Source organism: Schistocerca gregaria, chromosome X (genome assembly GCF_023897955.1).
Source record: "Schistocerca gregaria isolate iqSchGreg1 chromosome X, iqSchGreg1.2, whole genome shotgun sequence".
In the NCBI taxonomy this organism is placed as follows: Eukaryota; Metazoa; Arthropoda; class Insecta; order Orthoptera; family Acrididae; genus Schistocerca; species Schistocerca gregaria.
Window position 1 is genome coordinate 601,840,701 of NC_064931.1, and position 18,549 is coordinate 601,859,249.

The 18,549-nt window shown below is 45.4% G+C and overlaps 1 protein-coding gene across 1 annotated transcript in view; it reads right to left on the reverse strand.

The window, feature by feature from the left end:
* The window catches only part of LOC126298874 (cell cycle checkpoint protein RAD17), a 107,554-nt gene that overhangs the window by 36,335 nt on the left and 52,670 nt on the right, over nucleotides 1-18,549 (reverse strand). The window contains exon 10 of the mRNA XM_049990390.1: nucleotides 14,006-14,232. Within this exon, the coding sequence (XP_049846347.1) occupies nucleotides 14,006-14,232 (227 nt within the window). The remainder of the gene's footprint in view (nucleotides 1-14,005; nucleotides 14,233-18,549) is intronic.

Here is an 18,549-nt window from a genome sequence, read left to right on the forward strand (position 1 = left end):
CCTTTGTTTGAATTATTGGCCCACTTCGAGAAAATGGCACAGCTCCAGCTTGGAGTACCCATTGAAATAAAACGTTTTCCAGAGCTTTCACTCTCTGGGGCTAAAAATGCATATCAATTTCAAAGAATGCATATCAAACATATTTTGCGATTTCACACTGTACATAGTTTTAGACAGAAGCATCTCAATGAGTTTTTACTTCACATCAAAAATAGATACCCACTTAACAGTGTCAGTTGTAACTTCCTGGACGTCACTCCATTTCCTAGGGTATTTTCTCTTGGAGCACTCTTGGATGATGTAGTCCATGGTCTACTCTGTTGCTCTGCAGTCTCATTCAGGGCTATTGACAAAACCCCAGCTGTATACAGCAGCCTCAATTTCTGGTACGGTTTGTTTGGATCATGTTAAGGGAGTGCCAAACCTGGCTGTGTGGGAGACCCTAGCACGATATAGTTAGGCCCTGGACAGAAACTGTTACCCTTCCATTTATATTTCCATGATCCTGTGGGAACTTCCTTACATCCTAACCTTGCACATGTGTCTGTATGGTACCCTTGTACACAGAGCAGTAGACCAAGATGCGGAGTGGCATGTGAGGACAACATTAGCGGCACGGTGGTAGCTTGTCGTGAAATGCATGAACTTGCTGCAAGTTGCAGTGAGAGTCTTAAATAAACAAGACGTGAACTGCCACCTGCTGTTAGTGGTGATGTGGCCAGGGCACCGGAAATGTGAGACCCATGTGTGTATAAAGGCTTTCCCCACTCTGCCTGCAGTTGTGTCACACAGAGGTACTGCTTAAGGCCACCAGGTGAACCTATTGATGATAGTAAGGAGATACCAAGAACTTGGATGACAGCAGGGGCCTACGATATCCATACAAACAGGGCGTTCCCGTAAGAGTGTGCAAAAATTGAACAGGACACAGAGAATGCTCCACCGAACAATTTGAGGTTGGAAACCCAAGGTCGGAGAAGCCAGCTTAAGGAGATATGGAAGTAAACATGTCTACCACATTGTCTAGCATTACTGTTTTCCATCTTATTCACAACTAACATGCATAGAAGTTTACATGTACTGTGCTGTTAATTTACATGTACATTCTTTATTTCCTGCAAGAAACAAAGACGATGAGTCTGATTACAAGGAAGTCATGATGCAGATTTTGTTTACTTTAGTTGCCCCCAAGGTCGCTCTGTTGTGTTGTATTTCCATTGTCCCATGACAGAATGTGGTTACACATGACAGATCCATTCATCACTCAGTGCTATTCAGAGACGTAAAGTACAATATAATGGAGCAGTATCTGCACAGTTTCGCTGAACTTGCTGACATGCATCTTGTGTTATATGGAAGTACATTGCAATGTTCTCACTGCTGAAAGGCTGTACAGGGAACAATTTCCTAACAGGCATCATCTGTAATGATGAGCATTTATTTCTCTTGCCCGATGAATGCAAGAGACTAGTTCATTGGAAAGAAGAAACGACACCAATTTTAGAAGAGGAGGTGCTGGAACATGCTGCAGTAGACCCCACTACAAGTACTGGTCGTATTGAATGTGACATGGGTGCTGCACACACTAGCATGTTGCTAGTACTCCAGGGACAACAATTACAGCCATATCACTCTCACTGATTCCATGCAATGGTTGTGACTGACTTTGCACCAAGAGTCGCATTGTGTCAGTGCTCCAACAATGAACTGATCAACTGGATTTCCTCCAAATCGTGCTGTTCATTGACAAGCCCTGATTTGACCATGAAGGGCTTTCAAACAGCACCAATAGCCATGTGTGGGATGACGGAAACCCTTACGCTGTAACAGAGTCATACCACCAAGTATGGTTTGTTGTGAATATCTGGGACATTCTCACTGGGTCATATCTTCTACCTGGCCATCTGAGTGGCCACCTGCACTTGTGAAGTTCATGCAAGTATTTCTACCCAAGTTGTTGGAGAACATACACTTGGCTGTTCGCTGAATCCCCTTAATTATTTCCTATTGGGGTACATAAAGTCACTTGTGTATGAGACCCAAGTCGATACAGAGATTGAATTAGTTGCCAGAATTTTAGCTCCCTGTGGTATGATTCAAAACACACCAGGGGTGGGTTGGTTGGTTGGTTGGTTGGGGTTGAAGGGACCAAACAGCAAGGTCATCAGTCCCTTGTTTCAAAGATGGTCCATTCGGACAGAGTTATGTCTCAGAATAGTATTACGATAAAAGGTAAAAGGCTAAAAAATGTAAAAGTGCAGCCGTGTTGTCAATGGTGAAAACAAAAGGAGGGGAGTCAGCAAGTGGGCAACCCCAAGGCTATGCTAGAGGCAGGAAATATCCCACCTCTGATGCAGTACAGGCAAGACCACCTGCTATTCAAAAGCATTCAACCCCTAGAATGTAAAAGTGCATATTGTAAAAGGAGACTAATCAAATCTAAAATGCGATAAAAACAGAGTACAATGGAGAGAAAAAGATGATCTTGGACAGGGACGGGAGGCAGGAATCCCCAAACACAGCTTACAGTGGGAGACACCCCAACCCTCACTGCCCTGCCCCTACTCCAGAAGAAGATTAAAAACCTTAGAACTGAAAATAAAAACCACTTTCTCACGGAGGAAACTGAGAACCAGTTCAACCATCCGGGAATGGTCTGCCAATATTAGAGGTAAAGTGTGGGGAAGTCTGTACTTACTACGCAGAGCCAAAAGAAGGGTGCATTCTACCAAAATGTGGGTTACTGACTGTAAGGCTCCACTACTACAAAGTGAGGGTGGCTCATTAAGCAAAAGAAAACCATGGGTCAGCCTGGTATGGCCGATGTGAAGACGACACAGGGTGGTCAAGTCCTTTCAGGAGAGGCTGAAGGAAGAACGCCACAGGACTGATGTCACCTTAATCACACGAAGTTTATTAGACAGGGAGGTAGCCTCCCAAGAGTTGGCCCATGATTGTGCAAAGTGGGATTTGAAGCTCATTACCTGGGATACCCACATGGCCAGGGATCCAAAGGAAGTCAACGGAACAAACAGCATGGTGAAGATCAGCAAGACGGTCATGGATGGCCAAGACCAAAGGATGGCGGAAAAAACACCGGTCAATAGCCTGAAAGTGACTCATTGAGAGCGTACATAAAAAAACGCAATTGAGTTGGGACTGTTTAATAAAAGTAGGGGCCTGAGAAACTGCCATCAATTATGCAGTAAATACCCCACATGCAGTTGGTGGGAGATGATTTTCCATGCCAACAGAGGATATGAAGGCATATCCCACATGATCAGCAGATTTAGAGGCATCGGTGTAAAAAAACAATCCTGAAACTTCCATAAACTTTGGCAGGAAAAACAATGAAACACCAGAGGGGAACGGAATCTTTCGGACCTCGGCGGAGATCCATCTGAATCCAGGGCCAAGGAATTAACCAAGGTGGTGCGGGGGGGGGGGGGGGGGGGGGTGTTGGGGAGGGAACGTGGGAGACAGGACAAAGAAGGGAGCTGAAAATCGCAGCGAAGAGACACAAGGCGGAGCCCAGCCGGTAAACCTGCCTGAGGGCGGGAATCCTGTGGGTGACGTCCTTGGTCTGGGAACAGGATAGAACTGGAAGGATGACTGGGAAAGGAATGAACAGCGATTGCATAAGAAACCAGAAGCTGAGACTGCCGAACAGAAAGGGGGGGGGGGGAGGGAGGAGGAGAGGGCGGGACATCCCAGCTTCAACCAGGAGACTATCAACAGGGCTAGTAGGGAAGGAACTGGTGGCCAAACGGATACCACGATGGTGGACTGGATACAGGAGGTGCAGTGTGGAAGAAGCAGCCTAACCATAAACTTGACAACCATAGTCCAAGTGAGACAGCACTAAAACCCGATAAAAGCGGACAAGAGTGGAACGATCCGCACCCCAAGAGGTGTCGGCAAGGAAGTGAAGGACACTGAGTTTACAGAAAGATCGTATCTTCAGAAGTCTGATATGAGGCAGCCAAATGAGCTTGTTATTAAAAAGAAGACCCAGGAAATGAAACTGTGGGACCACATGTAATCGATGTGCATCAAGGTAGAGCTCCAGATCGGGGTGGACTGTAGTATGGTGACAGAAGTGGACCACCCACGATTTTAAAGGAGAGAACTGAAACCCATGTGAGAGGGTCCATGCAGAGGCACACCATACAGCACCCTGGAGCTACCGCTCTGCAGAGGCCATCGAAGAGGAACTAACCCAAATGCAGAAATCATCCACATATACAGTAGGGGTGACCAAAGGACCAACGGAGGCCACAAGTCCAGTAATGAGGAAAAGAAGTACACTCAATACAGAAACCTGTCTGATGCCATTCTCCTGGGTCTGTGGAGAACTAAAAACTGTACCAACTGATGGAACTGGAACTGGCAGATAAAAACCGGGAGTGGGCCCCGAAGACATCACCCATGAAGTGTAAGTAAGATACAATGGTGCCAAACTGTGTCATAGGCCTTGCGAAGGTAAAAATATACTGCAACCAAATGGTGGCGCTGGGAAAAAGCCTGCCGAACTGCGGATTCCAACTGAAGTAAATGATCGATCAGAGACCGTCTCTCTCGGAAGACTCACCGGTAAGGAGACAATAAATCCCCAGATTCGAGGACCCAATTGAGCTGACGGGCTACCATCCATTCAAGTAACTTGCAAACAACGTTTGCCAGACTAATTGGCCAATAACTTTAAGCAAACAGGGGGTTCTTACCAGGTTTAAGGATGGGAACCACGATGCTATCCCTCCATTGAGAAGGGAAGTCACCCTGGAGCCAAATACAGTTAAGCACCCAGAGAAGAAGATGTCGTTGTGGAGCACTGAGATGTTGAAGCAACTGGTTATGAATGGAGTCTGGGCCAGGGGCTGTATCATGAGAAGAAGAAAGTGCAAAAAGAAGTTTCCATTCAGTAAAATGTTCATTGTAAGATTCCGACTGACAAGGGGTAAAACATAAGGTGGAAGCTTCAGCCTGCTGCTTCTGGTGAAGGAAAGTAGCCGGATAGGAGGCTGATGCTGTTGCAAAATGGGTCACAAGATGTGCCATGAGAATCAAAGGATCTGTGCAAAGGCCATCCGGAAGAGCAAGGCCCGAGAGGGGAGACTGTCGATGGCAACCTTAGAGAGAGCAAAGTGTAGCCTATACCCATGACATAGGGACAGTAGAACCAAGGGAAGAAACAAAGCGTTCCCAACACACCCGTTTGCTCCGTTTGATTAACGGGCTTTGGGGCAAAGGTGCTTAAAGGTAATAAAATTGGCAGCAGATGGGTGCCTGTTAAGGTGTTGCAAAGCTCAATGGCAATCGCAATGGCAATGGCTGTACTCCACCGCGAGACTTGCCGGCGGCAAAATGGTCCAGATGAGCATGGGATAGCAAGGCTAGCAGCGCGAACAATCGCATCAGACACGTTACATAGGACGTCATCAATACAAACCCGACAAAGAGGGAGAAAAAAAGGACCTGTGCTGTATATAGAGGTGTTGGAAAGACCAATGAGGTAGCCTGTCCATCTGGGAGCAGGAAGGGAGCGAGAGAATCAACAGAAGGGGTAACTATTGCAAAGGTTGTCGTGTGGTGACCAGTGTAAGGAAGGGAGGAGGAAGGGAGAAGAAAGTGAAAGATCAATGGCAGAAAAGGTACCATGACCAGCACTGTAATTGGTAGGGGAGCCATCATTAAGAAGACCCAAGTCGTGGTCTGCAAGAAACTGGTCTATGAGAAGATCCCGACTAGATGGAAATGCACTGCCCCACAAGGGATGATGAGCATTAAAATCCCCAAGGAGGAGGAGGAGGAAGGGAGGAGGAAATTGCTGACGAAGGTCAGTTAAGGCAGCAGGTGTAAGATTCCTGTCAGATGGGAGAAAGAGATTGCAAACTGTGATCCCAGAGTCCCGATGGACCCTAACAGCAACCGCTTCCAATGTAGTTTGAAGAGGAATCCACATGCTAACAACGTCCATACGGACCAACGTACAAATTCCACCAAAGACCCGCCAGGGGCTGACCCGATTTCGACAGAAAGCTTGGAATCCCACAGAGGGTCAGTGAGTGATCCTCAGTAAAATGAGATTCCTGTAGAACCACACAAGCTGCAGAGTAAAACGAAATAAGGGATTTCAACTCCGGAAGGTGACAGTAATATCCATTACAATTCCATTGGATAACCACAGAACGATGATTCAAATGGGAGGTGAACAGGCTAAAGCCAGTCACGCTGCCGGGTCACCATCCATCAAGGACAAGGAAAGGGTGACATCTATGAAGAGCAGGTCAGAGCTAGGTTGCGAAGTTTGGGACGGGACCACCGGCAACACCAGAGGCCCCTTGTTCCGGGACTTATATTTCTTCTTCTTTTCTGTTTGAGATTGAGAAGGGCAATGCTGCAAAAAGGAGCCAGCTGCAGCAAGATCTGGAACAGAAAAATAGTGGGTGACCAGGGGGACCACAGACCGTAGTCGTTGTGTGTCAGCAGACCTTTGGCCTGGAAGGTGCCGGGAAGGAGGGCAGCTGAAGCAGTTCTGACCAACAACAAACCTGACCGCATCTTGCTTAGAGAATCTACTTTACCAAACTTGTCTTCAATGAGTTCCACAATAAATAAAGGTTTGGTATTGGTGAAAGCATCCCCATCAGTCCTGGTGCAAACCAGATAGCAGGCCTTGAGCCAACGAGCCTGACCATCCTCACAGGGGGTAGCCATGGAAGGGAAGGCCAAAGGGGAAGAAGAAGCAGCACTAAAAGAATCATTTCCATTCAAAGAAACGGCCGTAGAAGAATGGTCAGAGTTCTGGACCCAAATGTGTTTCATTTGCATAGCATCCACCCTGACCACCCATTCCAATCAGGGGCTCTCCCCACGGGTGCCATCTAGCCACAGCATCTTGGCACGATGGCCATTCCCAGGAGTTCCGATGCTCCAGGATGACAAGCAACCACTCCTAGGCTTACATGAGGGGGTCACAGCTTTACATGAGGGGGTCACAGCTCAGGTATCAGAAGTGTGATCCCTGTAATTTAAGGGGGCTCAACCAAAAGGGTACATAGCGACCCCACCACAAGGGCTGGCTACTGTACTGGCTATTATCCTAGCATCAGATGACAACATGAAGGAAAAGACGGAAAGAACTAGGAGGGCACACACTGGGGACACTAGGTAAGGTGCTATTCCCCAAATGGCTCACACTACAGAATATAAATTTAGTAATGGAGGTCAAACCCAGACGGGAACCAGAGAACGCCAAATGGATGAGGTAATTACTCAACAATAACCAAATCGCAAAGTCAACATAACCAGGAGGATAGCGGGGCCAACATAAACAAGGACACCAAGAGAGGGAGAGGAGAGGGCGGAAGGGTAGGAGCAAGTACAAGAAAGTAGGGGAAGGAGCAAGGACAGGAAAGGAGGGGAAGGGAAAGGATATGTAGCCCGGGAAAGAAGGAAGGCTGCAATAGCTCGGGGCCCCGTGCTTGCCATGCATGTACTTATGAAAGGACCGTGAGCCCCCTGGGAGGTACATCAGAATCTTGTTCTCCAATGTCATGCCGCCATTGAGGTTGATGGCTGTCACTTTCAGAACATTTTGTAAGATACAGTACAAATGGTACGTACATTGTGTCAATGATGGCATTTGCAGTTAACTGCAACTAATGTAAATAAAGAAGTACACAAGAATGTGATTTTATTGCTAATACCTCCTTAAGCTGGCTTCTCGAACCATGGGTTCCCTACCTTAAATTGTACAGTGGAGCAGCCACTATGTCATGTTAAAGTTTCTCACGCTCTTACAGAAACACCTTGTATAAGGGAGAAGCAATGGTCCACCAGGTGGAAGGAGAGCATTGGGGCATGCACACGCCTGCCTACTTTGGAGCACTGGCATGTGATGTAAGCGCAAGCCCTATTGGTGCAGTAGTGCTGGATTCTGTGACAGAAAACTACCCTGCACAACTGCAGCAGTCACACGGACATCACGGTAGGCTAAGCCACGCAAATGTTTGAAGGCTGCATTGCAGAAATCAGGCTGAAGGTACAACGAATGTGCTCTGAAGGGCGGGGCGGGGCGGGGCAGAGTGGTAAGGGTGTACAGTCAGTAATGAAGGGTGACTATGTTGTCCATTCTAGCTATATTCCACACATCAGTGATGAGCTGCGCAATATACGCCTGCTGCTGGAATTGGCATGGCAAGATCTGCATGCCCTCTTTGCGCCAGAAACCCATGGTCAAGGAGCAGTGGTCAGTAAAAATTGTTCAATGACACCCCTCCACTGAGGGGCAGAAATACCTACTTGCTTCTTAAACATCGAGGAGCTCATGATCACATGTGGCCCAACGCTGTTGCGGCTCCAGACGTTTCATTGAAAAAATGCCAAGCATTACTAAGTCCCTTCAACGCATAGTTGCAGAACTGCACCTATGGCAAACTAACTGGTGTCAGCGACAATTGCGAGTGAAGCCATTTGGTGGGGATGCGCTAGAAGGGTAGCTTGCAAGAGATCATGCTTGGTTTGTTCAAAACTGCTCAACATTTGTGCCGTCAAGCGAATGGTCCTGCTGCTGTTTTTCGTGGTCGCCCTAGAGTGCGGCCATGAGTGACACTTGCATACTCACAGCCTCCTTTAGCTGGTGCCTGGAAAAATCCACCATTCCAAGGAACCTGCAGAGTTCATTGCATGTAGTGGTATGTGGGAGCTCAGACCCAGTTGAGACCTTCTTGTCAAGGTGGTGAGAGCATGCAGACAATAGCCTGTGGCCCAGGAAGTCGATCTCCAGAACATCAAAAACACACTTCTCCGCGTTGATAATGATACCAGCCTCCTGGAAGCAAGAGAATACCTCCTGGAGGTGCCTGGCAGTGCTCCACAAGATTGTGGAATGGCCACTAAGGCACTCTCAAAGAGACCAAATGGTGTAATGAAGCCATCTTCTCTATGTCTTCAGTGGCAACTGGTATTTGTGTGAACGGTTTTGTACATACCACTTCACTGAAAATGGCTGCACCACACAAATCATTGATATAACTGTGCAAAAGTAGAAGGGGATAATAATAACAACAATATAGCACTGTTCTGGAGTTAAGAGCCTGAAAGTACCCACACAGGCATCACATACCACCTTTCTTTGGTACAAGGTGTCGGGCGGCTATATAACATTAACTCGTTTGGAATGAGCATGACAGTCATTTGGTGTTGACACAGAAAGTGGTCGTCATGGAGCTCTTTCCGTCACATGCTCCTGTCTGGAAAAATCCCGAGGCTGCCTTTAAGCAGTGCATGGTGGAGAGAAGTTGCACCACTTCAGTCTGCTTTTCTTGAGGCTGATTCGTGTTGTCTGCTGCTGTTGTCCACTGAAGCAGGCAGGTGGTGAGCATGCATGCACTGTAGGATGTCACCACAATCGCTTCAGAAGAGAGGGTTGACACTTCAATAGGACACCACATTCCAAAACAGGTCTCCGAGACTTAAGATGGGTGGGTGAATGAGTGGTGTTCAGTATGGTGCAGTTTGCAAGTATTCTTGGGAGTATGGGAGCACGAAGCTCATTCTACACACTAATTGTGGCCTGTTGTCACCTCAGATATGGCAGCACATTGTCTGCAAAGGGCATGGAGAAAAGGTATTGGGGCAAGTTTTAGCATTCCAATCATAAGGCCTTCATCATATCTGAAAGGTCTGACACACAAACATGCACATTCTATCTCTGCATAGCATAAATACTTTGAGACAAGTGTCAATTGCTGAAGAAGTAAAAAATTAAAGTGCTTTCATATGTTTGAAGGTGAGGAATCCAAATGAGATTCTATAGCAATTTGGTTTGCCTGAGTCCACCACCTAAAAGATCATGACAGACAAAAAGAGTCAGTAATGTTTCAGTGTTTTGAATGACACAGAAACAGGAAGAGAAGTGGAACAATTGTATTTTCCAATGTTGAAAAGTATCTTTTGGAATCAATCAAACACATCCTCAAAAATATTCCCACACGTGGACCACTGACGAAAGGAAAAGGTCATGACTGCCACAAAATGGACTACAGAACTTGACAGGTAACAATGGTCCATTAGGAGCTTCTTAAACATGACAAGTTTGTCTTTTCAAAGTGGCTGGGGAAATCAAATCTCTGTATCAAGGTGTGTGTAATGATCTGCCAATTCTTTTAGAAGGGTATAAAATCAGGTAACACATTGTGAAGAAGGATAGTTTGTTTTTAAGTGTCTTCTGGATAAAACCTTTATGTTTCAATGGAAGGAGTTTGAAAACTATAAATATATTCATGTTACCAAATTGGAAAAATATCTTTAACATTTTTAATCAGGTGTACCACAGCACACAATTTTTTAGATAATTATGTTGTAGTTCCAAGGCCTGTGTTTAACACAACTAGTTCTATAGCAGGCAGCCAAATGAAAGTGAAACAGATGGAAAAAGTAATTAAAATATTTATTTTTAAAGTTATAACCATAAATGTTATATATTTATCCCATTGAGACAAGATTATCAGTGCCTTCATGGAAAAATATTTTCGTTTACCTACGAAACCACACTCATTCCCAGGCACGCACCTTTTTGTCGAAGCAAATCTATGGTCATGAATGCCTTTCTTCAGGACTCCAAATATGGAAACCACATGGGGAGAGATTGGGAGCGTACGGAGGATGTGCAAGGCCTTCCCTGTGAAACTTTTGCAGTGTAGTCTAAACAACCTTGACAACATGTGGAGAGGTGTATAGGTGCGTGCGTGCGTGTGTGTGTGTGTGTGTGTGTGTGTGTGTGTGTGTGTGTGTGTGTGTGTGCATGCCCCCCCCCCCTGCCCCCCTCACACACACACACACACACACACACACACACACACACACACACACACAGTCTGCACTAGCCAGCAAATTATGTGGCCACTTAAAGGGATACCTATGGATTTTTGTGGTAAATTACTGAAATAATGATTTTGTAATTCTCCTCGTGTGTCATTTGGAGTCAGCTATTTGTGCACAGAATTCACAGATATTTCACCAAATACTATAACCCTGATTGGATGCAGCAATGTTATGACAACCCTAAGATTATTGACATTTATATTACATACTAACATTACTTTGCTTGTAAATCTATTTTATTGTGTCACAGCAACACCTTAGTATAAACTTTAAGTGCAGATTACAATTCTATTTGTTCAGTCACACCCCTTTTTTAGGGGCTAGAGCTGATGATTTACATCTGATGAAATGTTCATAATTAGTGAACTAGACAACCGTAGGAACAGGTCTGAAAACAAATGTGCAAAGAAAAATATTTTCTCCATGTTCAGTATTACATACTGCTTCAGTACATTAATTGTGTATCAAATAATAAATTATCTTCCAGTTAATCATTAATAACTGGTTGGTAGGAAAAAAACTTCATGCTCTGCTAATGAACTACAGACAGTGAATGAACTTGAGGAGAAAACCAAGAAAATATTTTGGAACATTCTGTTACTTGTTGATTAGTATGGTTATTTATTACTTATGCACTGGCCATATTTTAGTAATTTGATTACTTTATAATGACTGTATTTTGCCAGTTTGATTGATTTTTACCTATTTGATGGCAACAACATTTTTTTTTTGTGGACACACATTAATTTAGATGTGAATTGTGTCATATTTAACAGTCTCCCGAGGTAAGTTCATAGGCTTCCACAGACGGTGTCATTTTGGATAAAATAATTTTGGGTTGTGGACCATACCACTGTAACTCCTAAAACAGCTAAATCAGCGATGTTTCAACAGACTTGCTGCGGTCATCTTCAAGGTGGTTAATTGTTGTATACTGGTGAATGTCTTTCTCTACATACTGCCATTTTCAGTTATATGGTGGCTCCCGACATTACATATCTGAGGTGTCATTGGACAATTTGAAGAGTTGTTAAGGAGCTGTACGATACGCTACTGACTGTGCTACCATGGTGACTGATTGGAAGGCACCTCTACTAGGTTACTGGTAGAAGGTAGCATATCGGCTGTCTGTTGTCTCTGCCATTCTGGTCTGTGATTGGTGGACAGCTCTCATTGATGACTGGAAGGCAATAGCGAATAGGCAGTTTGTATCCAGGGGATGGTGTTTTCCTGCAGTGAGGCATTAAGGTTGCACGGCAGATCACCTGTGGCCGCTGTCTACACAGTCAAATATGGGTCAAGTAGTGCCACTGGGTAGTGAACACACAGTCTGCTGGGCTGGAATCGCCAGCAGGCAGGTGTCAGGTAACTTGTTCATGTAGCTAGGGAATTTAATTATTTCAATAGCCTCTCTTATTTTCCATTGCTGGATCCATGTCTGCTGAAAATGTACACCAGGTTCTTGAAAATTGATAGAATGGCCACATTCCTGTTGTCTTGAGTTCATTCAGTTCCTGTTGTAAGTGGTTGGGATCACTAATCTGGTAAGCTCAGGGTGACAGCTTATGTAACACAACATTCTTCTGTACTGGATTTTGGTGTGAATTCGCATGTAGGTATCTGCTGATGTGCATAAGCTTCCTGTCATCTTTATGGCCTTGTCTGCCACTAGATGTTCTGTAGATCTCCACACCCAGAAAAGGAATCACTCTGTAGTTTTCCATTTCTAGGGTGAACTGTATGTTCTTGTGTAAGTTGTTGAGGTGTTCATGAAATCTGCGTAGTTCTGCTTCCCCATGAGGCCATATGAAGAATGTGTCATCCACACACCACAACCAGAACTGTGTGTGCAATTGTGCAGAGTTTAGTGCAGTTTGTTTGAAGGCTTCCATGAATATGTCAGCTGTTACAGCTGGGGGTGGGGGGAGTGGGGGGGGGGAGGGGGGGGAGCCCATAGCCATTCCATGTGTTTGCTCATAAAATTTGCCAGCTGAAATGTGTTGATGATAAGCACAATTGCACTAGGTCATGGGTGTCTGGCAGTATTTACTTCTGTAGGATGTTGATGGCTTACACAGGAACAACAAGTAGTAGCTATGGATGTTATGGTCAGCTTTGATTTAAAAATCTTTGTTTGCCAACATGCCTATAGTCAAAACCATCAACACTGCAGGTTTATACGAACTTCATTGTGAGTGCAGCGAAGTCTACATTGGTGAAACTGGGAGACCCATTAGGGCTGACGTTTTGGTGCATGATAATTGCATACAACTGGGACAGAAAAAAAGTCACTTGTGGCAAAACATCACTAGAAATGTCATCATCCTATCCATTTTCAAGAACCTCACATGCTTGCTCGGCAGCTGTGGTAGCAGCAATGGAAAATAAGAGAGACTATTGAAATAATTAAGTGCCCTAACAACAGGAACAGGGAGTATGGCTAAAAGTTACATTTGGCCTGGCTGCTGGTTATTTCAGCCTGACGGACCGCGTGTTCACCAGCTGACTGCACCACCTGACCCAGGTTTGACAGGGAGATGGTGGCCATGAGAGGACTGCTGTGCAGCCTTAATGTCTTTCTGCAGAAAAAACAATATCCCCTGGATACAAGCTACCTGTTTGCTATTGTCTTACAATCACCAATAAGAGATGCCCACCAATCACTTACCAGAATGGCATAGGCAACAGACAGTCGACATGCTACCTTCTACCAATTACCTACTAGAGTTGTCCAGCTTAGCACAGGCAATAACGTACCATACAGTCACTCCTCCATAAAATTCTCTTCAAACTGTCCAGTGACATCAAAGATATGTGACATTGATAGCCACCAGACAGCCAAAAATGACAGTACATAAAGGAAGACATTCATCAGTACACAGCAGTGTACCACCCTGAAGATGACCACAGCAAGTCTGTCAAACTGTCAGCAATTTAGATGTTTTAGTAGTTACAATGATGTGGACCAATATCAAAAATTATTTTAACCAAAAAAGAGTTTCCAGATGGTTCTAATCAGTAAATTTCAAAGACTTTACCATGTCTAGTAGCTAATGGATGCTTGTATTAATCATGAAATTGTCACAAATAAAACGCATAAAAATACATTTTCACTCACCCACCACAATGATGACAATATATCAGATTCACTCATGTAATCAGCGGCATTAGCAATATCATGTATGCTGTGAAATATTTTTGCATAATTGCAAAACATTAAATTAACAAACTGTCTGCGAAACTGAAAGTATTTGTCACATATTTCTACAGGCTTGTGTTCAAGTTCTCCCTGAAGTTCAGAGCCATGCTTCACTTTATTGTCCTGTGCAACACCAATGGTTTCACCTGCAAATAAGAAAAATAAAATGAATATTGCCAACCTCAAAGTCTCATTCATAAACGTACACAGACATCAAAACAATGGGCAAACATTTCAATATTTTTGGGTTGGTTACATCGATCATTCATAAGTGGCAAATATCATACACTATTTCCAAAAAAGGAAGTTAATTTACTACATATTACTGCATATTTGTCAGCATAATCAGCGAAGCTTAACTTTCATTGCTGATAGATTGTACGAGTACAGTAAGTTGTATTAAATCTATGTATTATTGTGTGTGTTACATGTGTTTCCCAGTAGAATAGTAACTAAACGCAGGAATAATATTTTGTTAAGAACCAATGGAGACAGCTATGTGGGGCACATCCGTCGGTTACCCAATTGAGCAGTAACAGTGTCAACATGTGTGGAAGTACTAACAAGCTGTGGGATTTCATTAGACTTTGTGAGAGCGAAGCCAAGAATACCCCATTCAGCAGTTTGACAACAGTGCAGAACAGATCGAACATGCTACTGTAACAAGGCTCAAAGCAGTAACTTCACTTAGAGGTACCATAAGCATACCTTTTAGGATGTGAACTTCACATAAAGGAACATTCTAAAACCCTGAAGTTAACATTACAGCAGCTGAGAGCATTGACAGGCTCAGAAAAAGAGAGCACATTTGGTCACCAGTGTGTGTGTGTGTGTGGTTGTGTGTGTGTGTGTGTGTGTGTGTGTGTGTGTGTGTGTGTGTGTGTGTGGGCGCGCGCGCGCTATAGAAACTCAACCCTTCTCAAGCTCATACTGAGAATTAGGCCCATCCATCTGCATTATAGATACTGATGGAAGACCAGCTTTATTAAGTTACAGGACTCACTGATGAATTCAGCAAGCCCATGGCTGCAAATCTATAGCCATCCAGCTATGGAGAGGACTTCTGATCTGCAAACCACTGCCCTGCCTGTCACAATGGTGATGACTGAGGGTGGGGGCCGGGCTGGTCTTCCATGCATGAAGAATCGATCTGTCCTGCGAGCTGTTCAACTTAAGGTACTTGGCACCTGTGTCACTGCTGCTGGGGCAGTACAAGTACCACCCTACTAGCTGTATCCTGGGACTGCCACCTGGGTTGCCCTTCGTATTGCTACTGGGTCTTCCGCCTACACATCATCTCAATAACTGACATCCAGGACATGCTGATTCCTGGGGCTGAGCCTAGTGCGGCTTCACATACAGAGCGCTGAGCTCTGATGGCTTCCACAGCAAATTAATTGCTGGGCATAGATGTGTGACCTCTCACTACCAAGCAGCACAGACTCAGCATGGTCGCTACTTCTGATGTAGTGTCAAAGAGAGACAGAAACTACGGCAGGGGTAAATTTCCATACGTCAGACAGTTACACATCACCACTCGCGTCTCTGGCCTACTGCCTCGCCTCATACATCGCAATAACTTAAAGTAATGCTGCAGTTCCCTGCCTCGCTGTTGCTCCACTCCAAACGAATCATATGTGCAATATGCCGCTGCAGCTCCACGTATGTTTACCCTGACTGGCCTAGTGGCTGCTGACTATTACCACACACTGCCAGTGCCCCAGACTTCATCGTCCAACTGCGCCCTTACAGAATTTTTAACACAGTTCCCCTTTCCTGCAACTCAGACTAATACTAGCGCAGCACATTGGCCCCTTGTGTCAGAGGTTACCAAGGAAAATGGTTCCTTTGTGTCAACATAAAAAAGGAAGAATATACACTCCTGGAAATAGAAAAAAGAACACATTGACACCGGTGTGTCAGACCCACCATACTTGCTCCGGACACTGCGAGAGGGCTGTACAAGCAATGAACACACGCACGGCACAGCGGACACACCAGGAACCGCGGTGTTGGCCGTCGAATGGCGCTAGCTGCGCAGCATTTGTGCACCGCCGCCGTCAGTGTCAACCAGTTTGCCGTGGCATACGGAGCTCCATCGCAGTCTTTAACACTGGTAGCATGCCGCGACAGCGTGGACGTGAACCGTATGTGCAGTTGACGGACTTTGAGCGAGGGCGTATAGTGGGCATGCGGGAGGCCGGGTGGACGTACCGCCGAATTGCTCAACACGTGGGGCGTGGGGTGTGAGGTCTCCACAGTACATCGATGTTGTCGCCAGTGGTCGGCGGAAGGTGCACGTGCCCGTCGACCTGGGACCGGACCGCAGCGACGCACGGATGCACGCCAAGACCGTAGGATCCTACGCAGTGCCGTAGGGGACCGCACCGCCACTTCCCAGCAAATTAGGGACACTGTTTGTCCTGGGGTATCGGCGAGGACCATTCGCAACCGTCTCCATGAAGCTGGGCTACGGTCCCGCACACCGTTAGGCCGTCTTCCGCTCACGCCCCAACATCGTGCAGCCCGCCTGCAGTGGTGTCGCGACAGGCGTGAATGGAGGGACGAATGGAGACGTGTCGTCTTCAGCGACGAGAGTCGCTTCTGCCTTGGTGCCAATGATGGTCGTATGCGTGTTTGGCGCCGTGCAGGTGAGCGCCACAATCAGGACTGCATACGACCGAGGCACAAAGGGCCAACACCCGGCATCATGGTGTGGGGAGCGATCTCCTACACTGGCCATACACCTCTGGTGATCGTCAAGGGGACACTGAATAGTGCACGGTACATCCAAAACGTCATCGAACCCATCGTTCTACCATTCCTAGACCGGCAAGGGAACTTGCTGTTCCAACAGGACAATGCACGTCTGCATGTATCCCGTGCCACCCAACGTGCTCTAGCAGGTGTAAGTCAACTACCCTGGCCAGCAAGATCTCCGGATCTGTCCCCCATTGAGCATGTTTGGGACTGGATGAAGCGTCGTCTCACGCGGTCTGCACGTCCAGCATGAACACTGGTCCAACTGAGGCGCCAGGTGGAAATGGCATGGCAAGCCGTTCCACAGGACTACATCCAGCATCTCTACGATCGTCTCCATGGGAGAACAGCAGCCTGCACTGCTGCGAAAGGTGGATATACACTGTACTAGTGCCGACATTGTGCATGCTCTGTTGCCTGTGTCTATGTGCCTGTGGTTCTGTCAGTGTGATCATGTGATGTATCTGACCCCAGGAATGTGTCAATAAAGTTTCCCCTTCCTGGGACAATGAATTCACGGTGTTCTTATTTCAGTTTCCAGGAATGTAACTTAAAAATCAGATGGCTCATCAAAAAAATATCTGTTCAGGTACAGGATATGCTATTCAGCACTTGGGATGTCAATAACTGTTGAAATCAACTGCCAACAGGTCAACACCCAACTAGTGCAACAAAAGAATCCATGCTTACATGACACTCCCATAATTTACGCAGCTATCCAGGACTGTTTGCAAACTGTCTCACAATCTTGTCATATCAGGCTTATGTCTTCCCCATTTTATTTTACAAAATCTTTGACAGAACTGTGGTAATGCAGATCCTCAACAACCTTGACCTGATGACTAATTTTAAATGTGGACTAAAGGAATTACACCAGCTCAAATAACAATACATTAATGTTTAATCTGAGTGCTAATTAGATCAAACTAGAATTATTTTCTGTGGTGCACATGTCCACTACAGTGGACAGCTGATAATGGTCACTTCTTTGGCATTTTCAATCAGTCCCGAGCCTGCAGATGCATGCAGGGCACAGGACCAGTAGAGAGCCTCCACTGGAGTGGGCTCCATGCATTTAAAACCTCAGGACTGTTTAAAAATCCCAAATAAGTGACATTAATGGCTCTGCACTGCAGTGAACAAGTGTACCACATGGTTCATCACAGTAAAATAGGTTAAGAACTTAAAGACTAACCAGTGCAGTACTCGAAGTCCAATTTATTTCACTGTAAAATATCTGAAAGCCAATTTTAGATAAGAATGACTGCGATTGACAACAAATGGGGTTACAAAAGGACTCAACAGTATGTTTATTAATCCTTTCATCCTCATACTCAGTGAGCCAATAGAAGAGTTATGTTAGTAATTTAGATAGACTCAGATCAAAAGGTATTACACTGTTGCAAGAAATGACTTACAGATAACAGTGAACTGATAGCACTGACAGAGGATGTAACACACGCATACATGAAAGTATAGTGGCAGGAAGAAGCACGTGACCAAAGGTTCTCCCAGAAAAAAGATATCTGCATAGACAACAGAAAACTTGGTGTGGAAAGTATTAAGAATGTCTTATTTTTCTATGAACATACTTCTTAAGTAACAGAACCCAGTACGTTGTCCTCAATGGTGAGTGTTCATCGGAAGTGAGGGTATCATCTGGAGTGGCCCAGGGAAGTGTGGTAGGTCCACTGTTGTTTTCT